Genomic DNA, 20,001 nt, shown 5'->3' with positions numbered 1-20,001 from the left:
TGAGGTGACAACGAGTTAGCGTTTCAACAGGTGGGTGGTGCACGTTGCCTTGTAAACCACCCCGTATTGATTTTTAATCTGTAATCGAGTAAATGCAAAACCTCCACGGTGGTATTACACTTTCTTATTTAAACCCATATTCCTTTACAAGGTTCCTCAACCCAACAGGACCACAACCCCCTCCAACCACCCTTTGTCAGGCTGTCTATGTTTCGCAATTAACCCAAAATAAATTTCCCCTGAAAAAGTTGAGATTATCTTGTTTCCTCCCCCCCCCCCCCCCGAATAATCACCTGCTTCGGCTCCTTCGTGGGTCAAAAGCCCTCCTTTTATCACATTTTTACAGGCGTATGGTGTCCTCTATATCTCCGTTTCCAATCATTCCACCACCGCAACTAACCTACAACATCGGTGAACCAGAAGATAGATCTCTTATCGCTGCTCCTGCTTATGTCGGGCGCGGGGAAACGCCGGAGTTGCAGCGGTAGAATTGCTTCACCACCTATCCAACGGGATCGCTCCAGATCACGCCACAATAGCCATGCCCAGTACGATGGTGGTCCGGGGAGTTCTGGTCATCGTGGAATGAACTCTCCCCCGGGCTCCCCTCGTGTAGCTTCGCGTTCACCATCTGGAACTCTGACATTTGGCAGTATCCAAGGTCAAATGCAGGGCGGGGATATTCCCCTTCGCGACCCAGCCCGTGATCCCAGAAGAATTCCTAAAATTAGTGATATGTGTCGCAACGTTGATTTACCGGCTGATGCGTATGCACTAAACCACGAGGTAAAAACGTTTTCCTTTTTGTTTCCTCATTGCCTAGATACGGTCAGATGGCCTAGAATCCCAAATTGCCGGTCCTCCACCTACGGCTCACTGGATGGAGAAGTGTTAATTTATCTATACCCCCATTGCTATTTACCTTTCAAGTTAGATTAAGTCAAGTTACCATCTCCATCGCCGAATTTAAGCAGTGCAAATCTCTACATATCATCACTCCCAGGTTCAGAAGTGGGATTCCATTGAATGTGCACTCTGTGGTGAAGCCTTTGTCTTGCTATGTCACGGATACAGGCATTCCCATCCCATTCACAGCTATCCATGATCTTGATCCTCTTCCATTTTCCAGCACCTGTTACGGCCTCATCTTCACCCAGTCAAAGCTCATTCATACTTCCTAATCTGGCGAATGTTCCCCTGCAATTTGGATGGATTTACATTCATCATTTTGTCGACGATAAAAGTTTCGTGCTTTCCGTCCATGGGTTCCTCCTTTCTGTCCTCATGCTTCCAAGCGTCCCGCGCCCCGCGCCCCTTATATATATTCTATCATTACTCTGCTATCTTGTTATTTTTATTTTGTCGCACCCTGGTTCTCCACCATGAGCGGGCCTAAGAGTACCAAAGCATAGATAGCAGATGTGACAACCACGTTTCGTCATGTGTACCTTACTGATGAGCATGGTGGGCAGAGTATGGATAGGAAGGATCTTGCAAAAAGACCCGGCTTTAATGGGACAGGAAAAGAGATCATCACTGCCGTGAATCTATACGCTGTCACACAGTTCCCGACGAAGAGTGTGTACCAATACGATGTAAGATATGATCAGAACTTCGTTGTGCAGGCTTTGGCTTCGGTGCTCAACTCCATCTAGGTACAAGTTGCTGGCACCGACAAACGTGCAGTGATACAAAAGGTGTGGAACTCAAAGACTCGGAAGGCAGTGGTTGGGAACGAGTTTATTTTTGATGGTAATAAACTGGCATGGTAAGCTTTGTAACACTCTAGAAGCATATTTCTCGTTGACTGATATACCATCGTAGGTCGCTTGTTCCGATTAACAAAGAGGTCAATGTCATGGTCGACCTTGATGCTGAGCAGGGGCGTTCTGATTCAAAGATCCCAAATACCTTTCGCCTTGTAGTTCGTCAAACCAAAACGGTAAACCTGAAAGCACTTCATGCGTATCTTAGTGGGACCTGTACGGCTTCGCCGGAGGTGTTTGAAGCTATCAGTTCGTGATTTCGTTTCCTTTTTCCTTTTACCATCCATCTGGCTTAGTCTAACCTCATCCAAGACTTCCTAGATCACGTCTTGCGCGAAACGCCAAGTTCCAGGTTTATTCCTATGAGGCGCTCTTTCTTTAGCCCAGACAATCCAAAGGCTCCTGTTGGTGGTGGTGTTTATGCCTACAAAGGCATCTACCAAGCGATACGCACTGTCCATGTATGTTCCCTTCCACCTTAACCTCACATTATGACACTTGGCTAACATAGCCTTTAGCCTGGAAAACTAGCTGTAAACATCGATGTTTCGAACTCTTGTTTTTGGGCACAAATATCTCTCACAAGTGCAGCGATTGAAGTCCTTGGGCTTCGCGATATCCAACATCTCGCTGCCGTGACCAAACCAGTTGATGATGGACTTGGTGGCCGCGCTTCGTCCCAGAAGTTTCAGCAGTTGAGCCGGTTCCATAAAGTTGCGGTGAAGGCCTCTTACAAGGGTTGCCCCGTTCCAGACAAAGAATGGATCATTAAAGGCTTTCTTCTTGCGAATTCGAAAGAGTACACTATCGAAACTCTTGATGCCGCCACTGGGAAAATGCGTTCTAAGACCATTTTTGATTATTTTAAGACTCGCTACAATGTTGCTTTGACTTACTGGGAACTGCCGTTAGTCAAAATGACCAAGAAAGGGGTTGTCTACCCCATGGAATTTCTTGGGATCCACAAACCTCAGAAATTCCCATTCAAGCTTGATGAACTTCAGACCACCTCGATGATCAAATTTGCGGTTACCCGTCCCGCTGAGCGGCGAAAGGCAGTTGAAGAATCCAAGAGAATCCTTGCACACGGTGGTGATCGAGTCTTGCAGGCTTATGGTTTGAGGATATCGGATTCTATGATGGTGACAAAAGCCCGGTTGTTGCCGAATCCAGAGATCGTCTTTGGGGGAAATCAACGTGTTAATCCTGGAACTTCTGGTCGATGGGATCTCCGAGGGAAAAAGTTCTACAACAAGAACTCCAAGCCGCTAACTTCCTGGGGTGTGGGCGTTTTCCCTGGTCGTTATGTCAATCAACAAGATGTTGAGCGGTTTGTCGATACTTTTGTACGCGCCTATCAAGGCCACGGTGGAACTATTGCTACCACACGACCTTTCATTGGTGTAGTTGACAAGGATCCTGCAGAAGCAGTGTACAACTTGTTCCATAACACTGGAAACAAATTTAACCTTCGCCCAGAGCTCTTGATTTTTGTTGTGAGCGAAAAAAATGCTTTTCATTATTCTCGAATAAAAAAATCGTGCGACTGCAGATTTGGAGTCCCCTCCCAGGTTTTGCAAGCTACTCAGGTGGTTAAATGCAACGGACAATACATATCCAATGTATTGATGAAGGTAAATGCCAAGTTGGGAGGAACAACCGCCAGGGTTTCTTCCAAGATAACGAAAGGTCTTTTGCCATTTACTATGATTATTGGAGCTGATGTTTCTCATTCTGCTCCCGGGAGCCCCGCCCCATCCATGGCTGCAGTGTCAGTATCCATGGACCAATTTGGGGGTCGATATGCGGGCGCTTGTCAAACAAATGGGGATCACGTTGAGATGATTAGCGAAGCTAACGTCGAGTCAATGCTTACTCCCCTGTTTAAGGCATGGTACACATCAGTTGGTCAGGGGAGAGTTCCTCAGAATATCTACTACTTCCGCGATGGTGTTTCGGAAGGCCAATTTCAATATGTTTTAAACGAGGAGATTCCTTCCATCAGGAAAGCCTGGAAGAACCTGAATCGGGGTGTAGAATGGAATGGTAAGATGACAGTGGTTGTTGCATCGAAACGTCACCACATCCGGGCATTTCCCAACCCGAATGATCGAAATGCCTCGAATAAAAATGGAAATCCATTGCCCGGAACTCTTATTGATAAAGATATCACTGGACCCAATGGATGGGACTTTTTCTTGTGGTCTCATATTGCTCTGCAGGGGACAAGCCGCCCCGTGCATTATCACGTTCTTATTGATGAAATGAATCATTCGCCTAAGGACCTACAAAATATGATATACGAGCATTGCTATCAATATATGCGGTCTACGATCTCGGTCTCCCTTTGTTAGTATTCTCTTTCCCCCTGTTCGAACTCCGTGATAGCTAACGAGAGTGTCTTTCTCCAAGTCCCGGCGGTGTACTATGCTCACTTGGTCTCGAACCGAGCGCGTTCTCATGAGAATGTGCCGACCAGCTCAGGCCCCCGCTCAGGGCCAGACGTTAAACAAGGCCAAAAACCCTCACCCTCCGAGCCGCCCAAGTCTGAAGGACGACCACTGCTTCCAATGGCGGCAGGAGGTGATCTGGCACTTAAGATGTGGTATATTTGAAACAAAGTTGGTCGTCTTGGCTAATGATGGACAAGCTGCTTTGCCATGGCTGCTTGCTGTTGTTTTTGGGAGAGGGTTTCGGAAGGTGGATTCGGGAGTGGGCCTTCTATTTTTTGTTTTTCAAATTTCTTGACTGGGAAGATGTCCTTACAGGGGGAGTGGTTAAGCTTTGCTGCTGGGTTGATGATCTGCGAGCGCCTAGCGGCGTGGCTTCTACGAGGTGTCTGGACGATGTTATTGTTTAGTGATGTAGATGCAACGGACTTCGACCTGGTATCCTATGTAGGTAGACGTTTTTCTTATCGGTAGCAGAAATTTAAGTCGGCATACTCCCTTTAATGGCTCTCTGCTTCCTGATGACTTTGTCATGGTTTTTAGTGGCTCTCTCCTCAGTTATTCTCGCAGTTTAGTTTGATACCAGTGGAACAAGGTGAGATTAGACCAAGGAAAACGAGCATGTAGAAGATAAGAACTAGGATGAATATCTTTTGGAGACTAATTCCGCATCCTGGAATATTTGGCGGAGGGTTCTTGTGCATTGCTTTTCTATTTATTTTGTTTCCCTCACTCAACCTGAACCGACCCCGCTTTACTCACCGACTACATTCAAGTTGGGGAAAAGGAAACCATCCAATTCAAACACCCAATTCCTCTCATGCCGTTGCCCCCGTCTCTGCTGGAGCCTCCTCAGCCTTCGCATCATCGCTCGCTGCTCCCTCCGCTACAGTCTTCGCCGGCCTGGGGGGTTTCGGGGTTGGATCGTATATTTCAGAGATATTGTATTTTTTCAACTCGTCATAGTCGCGTCCGACGACACTCATGCCGCATATGTTCTATGGAGGGTTGTGAGGAAAGAACTAAAGAGAGGGATTCTTTTACGGGGAGATATCATGATGGGCGGGGGGTTTTTGCAGGTGTGTATATAAGGGGCATTTGTTCGCTTACCTGGACGATATCGACTAATATCAACGCGTCGTAGTTTTTGAGATCGACGGAGTGGCCTGGTCCGACGATTTTGGCTACGAGGGGGATTACGATGTCTCGATTCCATTCTGTGTTGTTTCTTATGGAGGGTCGGATTGCGTACTACATCGCAGACAGAGAAAAGGGGAGTTAAGCCATGTGTGGTTGCTTTCGGTAAGGAAGAGCGGATGGAAAGAAAATAATACGAAGGGAAGGAAGACGAAACGGAGATGGAATATATATATATAATAAAAATAAAATAAAAATCACCTTCTTCGGTGGCCCGCCGGAGTGGAAATGCGGTTTGAGAACTTCACGGGATAATTGCTCGAGGCCACCGCCCAGGACTTTTTCTGTTCGTGATATAGGTGTTATTCGCTGGATCCAGCGGCTGCGCTTCGTGTCTGGGTTTGCCTGTGCATCTGTGCAGAGGCGGTGGGCGATTTGGACAGGGTCCAGGGATTTATCGATTTTTATGAAGGAGACTTTTGTACAGATATGGGGCAAACGAAATTAGATGTTAGAATTTGACGACTTAAGAAGGGGTTTGGGGTTTGGGGTTTGATCATCAGTAGACGCACGGCATGGAATGTCAAGTTTCACGGTCTGGAAGGGGCTGCTGTCCTTTTTGGATTTGTCTGGTTTCATGTCGTCGACTTCTTTGCGGATTTGGGCCTCGATATCATCTTCTTCATGCTCTTCTTTTTCCTCTGGTTTATTATTAGCATCTTCGGAGGCAGAGGCTGCTCCATCTCGTGTTGATTTCCCTGAGTGTTTGTTCTTTTCCAAGTCCTGTCCATGGTCAGCGGACAACAAGTTAAGAGGGGTGTGGGTAATAAATGGCTAAAACTGACTTGATAGAGCAGGTCTATCATCTCCGAGACACACTTTGCCTCCTTTCCTCTGCTGGAGGTTACAAAAATGCCCGCATCACCTTTTTCGATGACCCGTCTGCAACTCCATTGGCGGGTATTGCTCTTGTTGAACCAGAGGTTTGATTTCTATTACTTGATGTTAGAAAATCCACAACAGAACCGGTGTTTTCAAACCCAGAGAAGATGTGGAGAAGGGCAAGGAGATGATCTAAAACGAATGCCAAAAGGCAGAATTCTGGACCTTGCTCCTCTTCGATAGGTTGCCTCCCCCACCATCATGACATCGTTTTGCGGACCCCGACATGAAGAATACTAATAGCTACCGCAAAGGCAACTATCAAAGGCGGCGTTCCTTTATACTCTATCCGGATTGTCAGTGGATTTTTTTGGGATTGAAGTACGTCCTTTGTGGTGGGGGGGGGGGGGGGGGGGGGCAGGTAAGCGGCGACTTAAAAACGAATGTCAACTGAACAATCATATGCATAACCTAGTTACCTAGAACATCTTAACCCAACTAGTCCATATTGAAAATACACACAGTCGATCAATCTCGAGGTTGGGAGATGGGTTATTGAGTGGGGCCTGACAATTCGTATCTCCTAGTTTCAAGATTGGTTCCACTGCTTCGTGTATATTTGACTGTTTAGCTGCAAGAGTTCTTCCCTTGCTATTATTAATCACGCCGGACTTGGCCTTCCCAGCACGGGACCCCGGCGCTAGGTCGGAACAGGCAAGGCGCCTTCATGTGACCGCGAGAGCTGGCACAACCCAACCCCCGTTAGTCAGCCGCTGCTCGCCTGCGCCCTGCTTCCAAGCGGCTAAACTGGATATCTGCGGCAGCGCGTTGACATCATATATTGCTCAAACCATTTTTTGCTGTACCCAAGTCTTACTTGGTGCCGGGGCAACATGGGCTGGCTCAGGCTATATTAATGGACGGGTTTCTTCCCGTCTCCTTGCATTCCCCAACTTGCCCGCTATTTTCTGCTTTAGAAGTTAACTATAGTTAGCTACCTGGCTAACCTTCCTCGTCGTTTTAACTGTAATTGTTGCGGCTGCATCCTCTCCACAACACACTCCACACTCCAGTTAAGTGCGAACAGTACAACCCCATTGAGCTATAATGGCAACCGATATTGCAAGCAAGGGGCTTATATCTCCCGTCGATGTTGCTGAATATTTGTTTACGCGGCTCCATCAAGTGGGGATTCGATCTATCCATGGCCTTCCAGGTATATATATATATATATATATATATAGAGTCAACCCTCCCTATCAAACTTGGAAATTGGATTGTGGCTCACTTCGCCCTTGTAGGCGATTATAATTTGGTGGCATTAGACTACCTCCCGCATTGTAAGCTCCAGTGGGTTGGCAATTGCAATGAATTGAATGCTGGTATGTCCAATGAACGGATCCCTCGGGGTCGTTCACAACGGTTGCTCCCAACTCCCACTACTGCGTTATCTGTCTGCTAAGACAATTTTCATAGGATATGCGGCCGATGGCTATGCACGCGTACATGGAATGGGAGCGGTCGTCACGACCTTCGGGGTTGGAGAGCTCTCATCCCTCAATGCTATCGCGGGGTCCTTTTCCGAATTTGTGCCTGTTGTCCACATCGTGGGCCAGCCAAACACAGTTTCCCAGCGGGACGGAATGCTTCTCCATCACACTTTGGGCAACGGAGATTTCAACGTCTTTACCAACATGAGCGCCAACATTTCCTGCTATGTCGCCAGGTTAAATCCCATGCAAGACGCCGCAGCCGAAATCGACAACGCAATAAGAGAATGCTGGATTCGAAGTCGACCCGTATACATCGCGCTGCCCACCGATATGGTGAAGCAGAAGGTGGAAGGAGATCGTTTGAAAACTCCCATTAACCTGACACGTCCACCAAACGAGGAAGAAAAGGAAGAATACGTCGTGGATGTGGTCTTGAAATACCTCCACGCTGCTAAATCTCCCGTCATCCTTGTTGACGCCTGTGCCATCCGTCACCGTGTCCTCGAAGAAGTGCAGGATCTCGTCCAGAAATCCGGATTGCCGACTTTCGTCACACCCATGGGGAAGAGCGCTGTTGACGAAACCCTTCCCAATTACGGTGGTGTCTACGCCGGCGATGGCTCCAATCCAGGAGTCAAGGACTGTGTTGAATCATCCGATCTAATTCTTAACATCGGCTCCATTATGTCCGACTTCAACACAACAGGGTTTTCCTACCGCATTGGCCGTATGAATTCAATTGACTTCCATAGCAACTATGTCGCCGTCCGCTACTCCGAATATCCAAATATCCACATGAAGGGCGTTCTCCGGAAAGTGGTTGATCGGATGGGAAAGTTGAACATAACCCCCATCCCGAAAATTGCAAACCAAGTACCAACAAACGAACGTCTCTCAGCGCAATCACCCATAACACACTCGTGGTTTTGGCCTACGGTTGGTCAATGGCTTAAGGAAAAGGACGTTGTGATAACCGAAACGGGCACAGCCAACTTTGGCATTTGGCAGACAAGATTTCCCAAGGGCGTCACTGCCCTTAGCCAGGTTCTATGGGGAAGTATTGGGTATGCTCTGGGTGCTTGCCAGGGTGCTGCCCTCGCAGTGAAAGAGAAGTTTGATGGCAGGCGAACGATATTGTTTATTGGCGACGGGAGTTTCCAGCTCACGGCGCAGGAATTGAGTACCATGATCAGGCACGAACTCACTCCTATCATGTAAGTTTCAAAGTCCACTTCCTACTTCGACGCCCCTTGCCCTGTGTATATCCCTAGAGTCTATGAGTTTTAGCATCCTCGCTGACAAAACCTCCAACAAATATAGCTTCGTAATATGCAACGACGGCTACACTATCGAGCGATGCATCCACGGCTGGGATGCGGTATACAATGATATCCAAGCCTGGAAATTTAAAGATCTCGTGCCAGCTTTTGGAGCCCAAACTGATAAATTCAAAACCTACTCGGTCAGGACGGAGAAGGAATTGCTAAATTTATTCGCGGATGAGAGGTTTTCTTCTGCAAAAGTCCTCCAGGTAAGGTTTTTATGTCCTCTCCTCCGGAATCTCTTCATTCATCCAAATTCATAAGCTCCATTTTGATTTCCTTTTTCCCCTCTTTCCCTTTTTTTTTGGGGGGAAAATCCTTCAAAACTTCAACTAAACATTTTCAAACTGCAGCTTGTCGAACTACACATGCCCAAAGAGGACGCACCGGCCACATTGAGGCTGACTGCTGAAGCAGCTGCAAAAGCCAGCACCAGGAACAAGTAATAATCTAGTTTTCACCCACCCACTTACCCTCGATTTAATTTTCTGTTGTTGGCATAAATATATGTCGATGTGTATTTATCATCGGAGTGGCTGAGTGCGTATGATGGGTTAAAAGAGTAAAAAGCAAAGTTGACGCTTCTCAATTAATACTTTACTATCAAACAACTATATGCGGATATTTTCTTTCTTTCTTTTTCTTTTTCTTTTTTTTTTTAACAAAAAATTAATCAAATATATGAACAAATAAACAAGACTGGTCTTAGCTAGCAAATGAGTAAAAATGAAATTAATTGAAGAGTTTGTCGGTAACGTTATTTGCCATATAATACCAATGCGGGAATGGACCGGAAGCGGAGAGAAACCTAGATAACGGACTCACCCAGGGAGAGGGAGGCGGCAGCACAGTGCAACAAGTGTAAGTGGTTGGACGGAGAAGAGCTAAGAGATAAACAAGAAACCCTGACTCGGTAAGGATAGGTGGCAAAGCGTGGTTCTGGAAAAATTTGACAACCACACATGGCCCGGTAGGTTTGCAATAAAATCCAAATGAACAGCTGAGTTGATAGATAAAGCCCCATTCAGCCCAAGAATTATTCGAGACCCAGCAAATCTAGGTAGAAAATCCAGCCAAACTTGTAATCAAATAAAAACATTCCATCAATCAACGCTATATGGGTTGAATCTTTTGCTAGATTTATCTGGCTGAGAAAAAATTTACGTGGCAGAAAAATAAAAAAAAAAAAAAAAAAAAAAAAAAAAAAAGATCGAGGTAGAAGCAACTTACATGCAAACAAAAAAGGGAGAAAGCAAATAAGCGGTGCAAGTGAACAGGGATATGGGTCTATGAACGAGAAAAATATCCAACAAAAAAGGGCTCTCATTACGGGATGAGGGGGAGGTGACAAAACTAGGAGAGACAAAAAAAACAAGAGGGGGGGAGGGATCTTGCGTAAGGAACGTCACTGGTAGGAGCATCGTCATTAAACCATGATGGTATGTATATACATGCAGGAAACAAATCAAACCACAATAACGCAAGAAGAAAGAAGAATTAAAGTCGTAAAGCGTAGGCCGTGAAATTCCTGAAACGATGAAAGTTTTGCTCATTTCGCCCCTATCTCACTTCTAATGTCATTACCAACGTCCATGTTACATGGTATTGGTAGACCTTAGCACTGATTTGTTGGAGTGTGGGAGGAGGATAGATAGTATTCCGCTGTATCCACTCGAGTAACAAGAAATTGATAGCTTTTTGTCCGCTGCTATTGATAATGGGGAGGGGGACATTATCTCCTGTTGTTTCCTTCGCCTTATAACCAGGCATTCGTCCACTGACTCCACTCAATATTCCCATCTTCCAATGCCCCTGCATCTGCATCTGCAGTTGTATTCCCCCCTCTTGTGCCATCGTCCCCGGTCCCTACCACTATATTTCCAAGGAGATCATCCAAATTATCAACCATATCCATTCCCATCCCCATCCCCATTCCGAAACCATGGATTTCGGACATTTGATGATCGCTAGCAGCTTGTTGATCAACCTGCTGATAAGAGCGTCGCTGCTGTTGTAGCAACAGCTGGTGTGAGTCGAAATTCTTCCAGAAGAAAGATTCATCCATTGAGATAAGGTCGGGGCTTTGTAATAGTCCTCCAGGTGATGGAGACGTCGATTTGGGAGACATTTGTTGTCCAATTGTCGAGAGTTGCGGGAACTGATTTAAGTGGTATGGCAAGGAAGATGTCGGGGTGACTGCATCGTGGTTGTTTGGGTTGGAGAACGATTGGAACCCGTGTAACGGGTCACAGGATGGGATAGAAGCACTTGTTGGATTCGCGGGGGTATTGGTTAGATATGATGATCTGAATCCGAACTGTGCTCCTGCGATGTTGGTATCGTTCTTGAAATGATTGTTTTCAAGAGTTGACATGGGTTGAGTTGGATATGCGAAGGGATCGTCGGATGGGAACATCATTGGCATTAAATCAGGAAGATAGGCCATACTATGCATTGGGAGCGAGAATGATGCCCCATGCTTAGGAGATAATGGTGAGGAAGAATGCAGCTGATTTTCTTGTTGCTGTTGGTGCTGTTGCTGGTGGTTTTGCAGTTGGAAATGTGGCTTTGGAAGCGACTGAGGAGATGTAGAATTGGGTAAAGAAACCGACGACCGAATCTCTTTATCCTTGGCTGATGGTGCTCTTGGAGAGGTGTGTGGGTGGCTGAGCGGAGATTGCTCATTTACTCGCCTCGCTCCCCCTCTACGGTTTACATGGTGATTATGATCAACGCTTGTGGGTAGCTGCTTGGCCTTTTCAGGTTGCTTTGATGCGTGTGACGTGAGGAGATGAACAGGAAATGTCCTTGCACGTTGGGGGGAATTTAAGTCAACATTATCTGCGGCGGTAGCGGGATGATGAGGAATCATTGTCCCTTTTGATTTGGGAGCTGATGGTGGGGCAGGTTGAGCACGTTTCCTGTTCAAGTGCATAGGGGTGCTTCGTCGATTTTGCAACTTTTCAGGTAGGTGTTTGAAAATAGACTAAAGGTATTGAGATCAGCATGGCCACGTCCGCGAAATGGATTACTTCTGTCTCGAGGAGGGAAAATGGCAAAAACAAACATTTAAACTCTGAGCGCACCGATCTGCGGCCATGCTATTCTTAGCAAGCCCTGCAAGTGCATTCTTGCCTTCAAGAGCATCTTTCAGAATCCCGTCCTTGACTGTGGCAGATTCAGGATTTTCAAGGATGAAAAACACGAGTGACAAAACCGCAAAGTACGTCGTGTACATGGTAAACCAATAGGAGCCATTGAGAAGCTTCTTCTCCTTCATCCCGGCTGTAATGTGAACGACGTTACGCGCCACACTCACACATGCGGCAGCGCATGCAAATGACCTCTTATCAATCTTCCTGTCCTGGGAGTTACCTGTAACGTAATGAAGAAACGGACGATACATAACCATCTGCACGTGGGCGTAACCAATACGGAGCAATTGTCTCATCCTTTTTATCAAAAAATTGAGTCAGCGAGAGAGTAAACACAAGAGCTCGTTTGTATGTACGCAGGGGGAACAGAACAGACCTCTCAATTTCAGGAGCGGCGTCCCCTCCGGGTCTGAATGAATCAGGAAGATCTTCTTGCCAAGCCTGCAGGTCGCGCTCAAGTTCGCGAATTTTGGAGTGGCTCACCGTATAGGTATGGTTTTCGCCTTGGCTTGCTATTTTAACAGGGTAGATATACTTCACAACCTTCATGACAATGTGGCCGAGTCCAATATGAGCATTCACGCCAGTCATCAGAGTGACGTGATTGGGAGGCATTGGTAAAATCCTTTCCGCAGTGATGAACTCATCATCGACAGCTTGTGGATATTCTTGGTCGATGTCGTCCTCACTCAACATAGACGGCAGACCTAGAATAGTACTTACATGGACATCCATTTTCCGTACAACCCAGAATACCCGCTTTCGAGTTTCTAGTTCGATTGGGTTAAAATTGGCCGAAACGGATCGATGAAGTCCAAGACGGAGCGAGGCACGTAGCGCAATACCAATATAGGAATAACAGGTGCTCATATTTGCTGATGACTGGAGGAAGAGTATCATGAAGCAGATGGCTTGCAAAGAGGTAAGATCACGACATTCGGTGATATCGAGAAGTTGTCGCCCAACCCTAAAGTATTGAAATCTTTTTCAAGTTGTTAGCAAACGCTCAAAATGCATTGAAAAGTTGAAAGAAAATGCCAGGAAAAAAAAAAGAAAGAAAAAAGAAAGAAAAAAAATAGTAGTACCCCTGATCTGTTGCGCCTTCATAACCCGATTTATCCAACGTCGTATCGCCAACACCCCGAAAAAGGCAGCCCACAGCAAGAGCAAGATATAATAAGGGTAGAAAGCTATTCTCTTCGTTGGAGAAATTCTCCGGGGGGGTGTCGTAAATTCGATCGAACATGGCATAAAACGTAGGCTTATGCAAAAATCGCATGATGCAGCAAGCATCTTCGAGGGCATTCATACAAAGTTTACGAGCAACCTCTCTTTCCGGAAGATCATGGACAGGAGACAGGTGAGAGTCACTCGGAGATTCTGAAGGGGCTTTTGTTCCCTCCAGAATATGGGATATATTTTGGAACTTCGTTTTAGGCCGATCTTCTGGGCGGGGATCTGGCAGATTCCCAAACTGTTTCCGTAGGCGACGCATGAAAATTAACCCTGACGAGTGGCCGTGGTAATCCCAATGCCCTTGGTCATCACGGTCAAGCAAACCTGAATTGTCGACCATCGATTCCAAAAGTGACTCCTCGCACCGTTCTTGGCCCACTGGCGGTTGTGTCGGCTCGGGGTCAGTGTTATCAGATATTTTCAGACGGTCCCTTAGGCGGGACCGTATCTCCTCCGGCCCATGCACATCAAAACGTGGATCATTGAGATCAAGATCTGGAATCACTGCCCGAAGAATCGCCTCTGCTTTGCGTACACGATTTTCGAGGGCTTCGATGTACTGAGGCGCAGGATTTCTTCGTCTGTTTGAAGGCTGGTCATACGTGCAATCTAGGCAATACCAAAATACTGGAGTCAACGATAACTCCTGTAAAAAATGATTGCAAGTTCAGCTGTTTGCCATACCATAACTGTAAACAGTACAATGAGTGCATGGCTGTTTGCCGTCGCATTTAATTTTTTTCCGTCTACACTCGTCGCATGCTCTAGTCACCCTTCGTCGCTTTTGCAACGGCGGCAGCTTAGGCGGCAATGACTCGGAATCTGGACTTTTCTCGTCTAGTGGGTTATCATCTGTATCCGTAGGATTTGAGCCGTGCCAATCGTGGACTTCATAAGATTCTTGCCGCTGACTCGTCGTATCGTGTTCATTCCCAGCACCACCATGCGCAACCGTAGCACACTCTCGAGATGTCATGATGGAAACTGTGTCTCCGCTTTTTTACAGTCACATCGGAACCGGCCGTATACTGCCCCTGGGATTATGGGGTTGCGGGGAAATGGTCGTCGTGGACCCTTCCGCTGCTGAGGCGGGCGTTACAAGTTCTGGTCGTGGTGTCGAACTGGGACATATCCAGGCCGCAGAAAGTTGCCAATCGGTGGCTGAATACTGTAAATCCCGGACATGAGCAGTTAGATATGAGCGCCGAAGACATTATTACGGGAGAGGAAATCATGATATCAGAGTTTCAAACATAGATGGGTGGGGGATGGTTATTCGTGATAGGGCGCAGAGTCATCGAACACTGACAAAGCAGGATTGGAAGAGTGCGGGAACTTACAAATCGATCAAGGACAGCCCGCGTGGGGTAGATCAGAACTAAATGGGGTAGACCAGAACTAAATAACGGCGCAAGCTGTGGACGAGGGTAAAAAGAGAAAGAAAGCGGAGGGGAATGAAAAAGGGGAAGATCGATAAAAACCGCCGCAACTCTAACCTTATTGATTGACCAAGGCCTGACCGAAGCGAAGGCGCCGGATTCAAGATCAAAGCATAACTACGATACGATAACTAGCGAAGCTTTGGTTGGCTTAAGGTACCTTAGCCGTACGTACCAACCAGCAGAGGCTTAGCGCTAAGTGGCGCCCATCCAAGAGGTTCCCGCGGGAATCGTCTTGAGAAATCCAGAAATTCCGCACGATCATATAACCAGTGGAAGGCGGATATTTTGGAAACAAGTCAGTTTGCGTCGGATGGCGGCGTGGAAACAAGCAGGCAAACCAATTACAAATCCAAGGACGTTCAGTCGGACCGGCCCAAGGCAATTTCACCGAGCCAGCCATCGCTGGAAATGAGCCAGTCATCTGCCAAAATGCATCCCCAAGGTCGCGCCAGTCTGCAAGCCTTCTCCCCAATGAACTCTAACTCTCTGCTTACAGCATGGGTGAGTGTAGTTACGCTTCACAAGGTTCCAGAAGAGGCAAAATTCTCCCCTCCCCCAGCGTGGAAGTAAGTTACGTAACTACAGGGGATGTATGAAGGAACACTGCTATTAATCAAAATTCGGGGGGGGGGGGGGGGGGTAAGGATTATTAAAGAAAAGAACATAGAAGAAAGAAAGAGAGAGAGAAAAGATCTGCGAGGAACGTCATTGTTTTTGTGACTCTGTTTGAAAGTAATAGATCCGACAATACTGCTGTTTAGGCAAATGCTCCCACGACTGACATGCATGCAGCTGGTTTTCCAATCAATATCAGCGGGGATGAGCTCTTTTAAAGATGGGATGAACTTACCCCCCATGAAAATAAACAAGACTCCCGAAAGCTTCTGTCTTTTGCTCATGCTGAGACCCTCTGGAGACAAGAAATCTTCCGCAAGAAGATCCACGGTTGCTGCATAAATTAGGAGGCCGGAAGATCTGCCAAAGAAGAAAACAAGAACTGGAGTTAGGAAGAGGGATCGGACATAACTATCCACAAAAGAGAACCTACATGGCATTGAAAACTCCAACCACGATCAAGGCAAACGCGCTCGCTGGATCATAGCTTGTGCGAGCTACAAGGCCAATGGCTTGGCCAATTGGTGCAGTGGTGCCGAATGCAATGGCTAGAATCCAAGGACGAAGCGATTTCTTTGGATATGGCACCTGGGCGATTCGGGAGCCCAGCCCGAGCCCCTCGAAGGCCTGGTGGAAGAGAATCGCAATGAGCAGGATAATGAAACCTTCTGACTCGATTGAAACAGTGATGCCAACGAATACTGAATGGAACAAGATACCGCCTTCGAGGATGGTAATGTTGAGAGACATCTTTTTGTAGATAGCGGTATCAACACCAGGCTCCAGATCGGGCGAGTCGGGAGCCTTTTCGACTTTCTTCAGCTTGGATTCTTGCATTGTCTGGTCCTGGAGCATACTGTGAGTCCACTCGCGCTCGCGGATATACTGTTCATAAAACGCGATAAACCAGGGAGGCATCTCAGATTGAGAATCCGCATATGCACGGTCAAAAGCTGTCGGCGACGTAAACTCGCTGAAAAGTATTGCAAATTAATATTCATTTCACAGAGGAAATGTGCCGATACATACCGTGACTTATACAATGTTTTGTCGTCGTCCCAATCATCATTCGTCGATTTGTTCCTATAACGATTTTCTTTCGGCCACGAAATTTCTCCACGATCGCTATGACTGATACTGCTCCTACTGCCACCGCCACCACCACCACCACCACCACCATGATGTCTGCCGTGGCCAAGGCCACCGTGCAGGATATCTTGCCCCGTCGCACCACCGTGGCTATGCCCCCCTATTTTCGTATTCATCCACAACTCAATACAAAAAAGAGAAAGCAAAGCGGCAAGCATAATAACCCCGGGCATAGCAGGATACTGCTCTGTAAACAACGGGGGCAGACATGGGTCATTTAACGATAAGAATGCGGTCGGAAGCAACTGTTGTTGTTAGCCCTCCCCTTGTCATACCTGCCTCTGACCTCTGAAGAGATAATTACATGAACACAAGCAGTTGCAATAAGGACACCAGTTCCAAAATGTTTGCAGAAGAAGAACGCTTTTGGTGGAATCTTCATCGACGGGAGCTTCTTCGCGGCCACAGGGAAACCACATGCTGAGAAACGGTAAGTGAGTTATGGCGATTTCAACAGGGATAGATTAAGGCCTTACAGATCGTGCTGACCGCGAGCACCAGGACTGAGATATATCAGATGTATGGTCTTCTGCATTGCAATACATCCCCTCTAATATGGGAATACAACGTACAAAGTGCAACGATATGAATGGGCAGATCATAGTCTTCGGCAGCTTCTCCAGAACCGCACTGCGGGCGCTCCATTCCTCCTTCCATGGCCCGTATGGAGTTGAAAGAATGGAAGCTTACAAAGAAAGGCTGAAGAAGAGATAAAATCTGACCGGCAGTCGATGAGAAACCAGATCACAACAAAAGATCAAATGGCATTGACCGGCAACGCCCCAGGCAAAAATGTATAAAATATTTCAAATCATACCGATATTAAGAGGGAAAAGGATCTTGGGATGCTGGACGGTCAACCTCGATGTGCACAGGAATAAATGAACGTTGAAATCGGTGTTAATTAGGTCAGATTGAAAATCTCAGGCGGGTCTCCCAGGCTCTTAGTAAGACACCGCCAACAGAAGAGGGACTACCACTGGAACATCGGAGACTGCTTAGGGAGGGGTCAAACCGCTAGTATATCACAAGGCAGGGGAGGTATTTGCAATTCTGAGGCAGGTTACCGACCAAAGCGGCTGCTCTATGCCCAGACAGCATGCGCGACATGAATCACTAGTTACTCTGTAAGGTTCGACAGGTGTGATAAACGAGCTTGAAAAACGACAACTGACAAATCTTGCTACGAAGGGCGATGCAAAAGAATGGGAGGGTATATATCTCTTCCACTGAATAAGCTGGGAAATAACAGAGTGGATAGATGTCAGGAGAGAATACACTCTGCAGTCGCTCCATCTTGTTCCATAGCTCGACACGACTTTCTTGGAGAAGGTAGGGCAAAGGAGCTGCGAGGATAGAAGAAAAACGACCCTCACCGCAAGATCTCGATCAGTTGTCTATTTCCATAGTTTGCAGGCCGCAGCGATAAAACTCTCTCTACTCATGTTATGTAGCCGCGATGTCCCAGAGGCCTTGAGATGTCTCACCTCCCTCCTATCTACCCTCTGTTAGAGGGACCAGAGCTGACCCGGGGAAACAACAAGAGGTCCGGCACACGACTGCGCCTCTGTCAGAGGGGTCCTCGCCAAGGACAGAGGAGGTCGCAGTCATAAACGTCGAATGTGTGGGGATCATCGAATGGAAAGATAATCTGATGCAGAGCATGTTTGAGCACAGTGACCTCTCAGGGGAAGAAGCGCAGGGTCTCGCTTCCAACGGTTGACGGCAGCACGGCTGATGTCAGGTCGAAATGCCAAGTCCCGCGAAGAACGCCAAGAGACTATTACCTTAAAACCCAGATTAGCCTGCTTGTCACGTTACGTCCGTTGGCAGCTCTCTTGTTCAACCTGCAACAACAACAACAACAACAACAACAACAAGTCTTGCGTTCATCTCAAGGCCGGTCGGTGTCCAGGGCATTCCTCCCGATGGTCAACCAGAAGCAACGCTGCGGGCATACAATGAAAGGACTACTTGTTGTGGTTGATGAAAATCTGTTCTCGGTCATTTCTTCTACCATGACAAGCCCAACCAAATTAACTACGTCACTTGCAATTTCACGGAGCAGTAGTCGACCTTGTCGAAATCGAGGATCGTGAACAGCTAGCGATTCAGGAGAGTAAATAACGATAATCTTTTATGTTAAAAGCCAATATCAATTAGAGCGAGTATAGCTACCTCTTAATTTACCGAGCATGAGAAGATTCCCAAGGGCGCCCGGTTGGTGCTACACCTACACTGCAGCGCACGCATCCCGAATATTTTCCCGCCATGACAGGTGGGTAGTTAAAAGCGGCAACTGGGGAGTTGAAAGTTAAGGATGTGTGAAGTTCTCTGCCAGACAGAAATAGCAATCCAAAATTGCGTTCTTCTACTCCGGCTGGGCGATAGTAACCCTTGGAAGTACTTCCTCTCGAATCTAGTTATTCTTGGAGACGTCTCCGGGAAACGGCGCAAGATGGCCATTCCCCAAGCGGACCTGATAACTACCTCCCATTGCCGCCCAGCCACTGAACTATTGTGGCTCGTCTATTTGTTGGTTTATATCCATACATAGGTACCTAATCCTTACCAACAGCTAACTTTTGAGGAGATTTTCAGTCCCTGTGGGTTCTTGATCCTGTCAGATGAGAACCTGTCTTTCTGGGTATGGCCTTTGTACCATTATTGCGTGCATGGTACTGCTACTAGGCTGATTGTCTTTATCTGTTATTGAATATATATAGGCACATGGTGAAGGGACGGACACCTTGAATATGTTGCATCGCATCAGGTGCCAAACTCGACAAGAATCATGGCATGGTGTTTTCATGTTTTGAGTATAAGTTGAGATCTGTCAATGAAAATGTTTTGCATAGTGTAGAAAAGTGTAAGCTCCTGTTATACGGTTTCCTGCTTGATCGTGCGATTGAGAGGCGAACAGCTTGCCCAATAAATGTTACAGTTCTGTATGTAACAGCTGTGCGTCTGATGTCTTGCCGCTCCGGCTTTGATTATTATTGGGGGGAGAGATCGTTTCGTTAATTGATGAATAATTTTGCAAGTATGTGCGAGCTGCGAAGCACGATCGGTTCGTATGTATATTTTGAAGTTCAGACGACACACCGTGATGCATAGTTAACGGGTTACTTACTCTGGAACATAAATACACACGATTGCAGACGTGCAATGGTCCGAGCCCCTAAAACCGGTAGACCGCGCTGCCATCGGAATCGCTATGTGGACAACTGATTATGCTTCATTTGCTCCGACAAAATTAGCTTTTGCGGCGCTGGACGTAGAGCGATGTTTCATCGGGTTCTCGACGCTGTGACCCAGTGCTGTGGAAGCTGTTGTGGAGCATGCTGGGGCCCC

At 47.0% G+C, this 20,001-nt stretch overlaps 7 protein-coding genes across 7 annotated transcripts; 4 read left to right on the top strand and 3 right to left on the bottom strand.

The window, feature by feature from the left end:
• Window positions 1-450: 450 nt before the first annotated feature.
• Window positions 451-895, top strand: PADG_11139 (uncharacterized protein; the record flags this gene model as incomplete). Its single annotated transcript, XM_010758433.1, has 2 exons — window positions 451-786; window positions 824-895. 2 exons carry the CDS (start codon window positions 451-453, stop codon window positions 893-895), a joined length of 408 nt encoding a protein of 135 aa, XP_010756735.1.
• A 580-nt stretch (window positions 896-1,475) lies between these two features.
• PADG_00716 (uncharacterized protein) lies at window positions 1,476-4,381 on the top strand (the record flags this gene model as incomplete). Its single annotated transcript, XM_010757644.1, has 6 exons — window positions 1,476-1,595; window positions 1,656-1,768; window positions 1,825-2,015; window positions 2,079-2,227; window positions 2,285-4,115; window positions 4,179-4,381. The coding sequence occupies 6 exons, from the start codon at window positions 1,476-1,478 to the stop codon at window positions 4,379-4,381; spliced, it is 2,607 nt and encodes an 868-aa protein (XP_010755946.1).
• A 653-nt stretch (window positions 4,382-5,034) lies between these two features.
• Window positions 5,035-6,523, bottom strand: PADG_00715 (uncharacterized protein; the record flags this gene model as incomplete). Its single annotated transcript, XM_010757643.1, has 6 exons — window positions 5,035-5,214; window positions 5,327-5,467; window positions 5,615-5,829; window positions 5,926-6,136; window positions 6,199-6,345; window positions 6,461-6,523. 6 exons carry the CDS (start codon window positions 6,521-6,523, stop codon window positions 5,035-5,037), a joined length of 957 nt encoding a protein of 318 aa, XP_010755945.1.
• Window positions 6,524-7,342: 819 nt separating this feature from the next.
• Window positions 7,343-9,496, top strand: PADG_00714 (pyruvate decarboxylase; the record flags this gene model as incomplete). The annotated part of the gene is made up of 5 exons (XM_010758164.1): window positions 7,343-7,451; window positions 7,537-7,617; window positions 7,712-8,942; window positions 9,049-9,259; window positions 9,404-9,496. The coding sequence occupies 5 exons, from the start codon at window positions 7,343-7,345 to the stop codon at window positions 9,494-9,496; spliced, it is 1,725 nt and encodes a 574-aa protein (XP_010756466.1).
• Window positions 9,497-10,806: 1,310 nt separating this feature from the next.
• Window positions 10,807-14,417, bottom strand: PADG_00713 (uncharacterized protein; the record flags this gene model as incomplete). The annotated part of the gene is made up of 5 exons (XM_010757642.1): window positions 10,807-12,036; window positions 12,118-12,502; window positions 12,582-13,187; window positions 13,291-14,087; window positions 14,214-14,417. The coding sequence occupies 5 exons, from the start codon at window positions 14,415-14,417 to the stop codon at window positions 10,807-10,809; spliced, it is 3,222 nt and encodes a 1,073-aa protein (XP_010755944.1).
• An 82-nt stretch (window positions 14,418-14,499) lies between these two features.
• On the top strand, window positions 14,500-15,453 carry PADG_11138 (uncharacterized protein; the record flags this gene model as incomplete). Its single annotated transcript, XM_010758432.1, has 3 exons — window positions 14,500-14,611; window positions 14,955-15,036; window positions 15,096-15,453. 3 exons carry the CDS (start codon window positions 14,500-14,502, stop codon window positions 15,451-15,453), a joined length of 552 nt encoding a protein of 183 aa, XP_010756734.1.
• A 187-nt stretch (window positions 15,454-15,640) lies between these two features.
• On the bottom strand, window positions 15,641-17,304 carry PADG_00712 (uncharacterized protein; the record flags this gene model as incomplete). The annotated part of the gene is made up of 6 exons (XM_010757641.1): window positions 15,641-15,675; window positions 15,734-15,858; window positions 15,932-16,471; window positions 16,528-16,892; window positions 16,952-17,067; window positions 17,220-17,304. The coding sequence occupies 6 exons, from the start codon at window positions 17,302-17,304 to the stop codon at window positions 15,641-15,643; spliced, it is 1,266 nt and encodes a 421-aa protein (XP_010755943.1).
• Window positions 17,305-20,001: the final 2,697 nt, after the last annotated feature.

The sequence above is a fragment of the Paracoccidioides brasiliensis genome, assembly GCF_000150735.1.
Source record: "Paracoccidioides brasiliensis Pb18 unplaced genomic scaffold supercont2.1, whole genome shotgun sequence".
Lineage (NCBI taxonomy): Eukaryota > Fungi > Ascomycota > Eurotiomycetes > Onygenales > Ajellomycetaceae > Paracoccidioides > Paracoccidioides brasiliensis.
The sequence above is the reverse complement of the archived record's forward strand: the minus strand, read 5'-3'. Positions and strand labels throughout refer to the sequence as shown.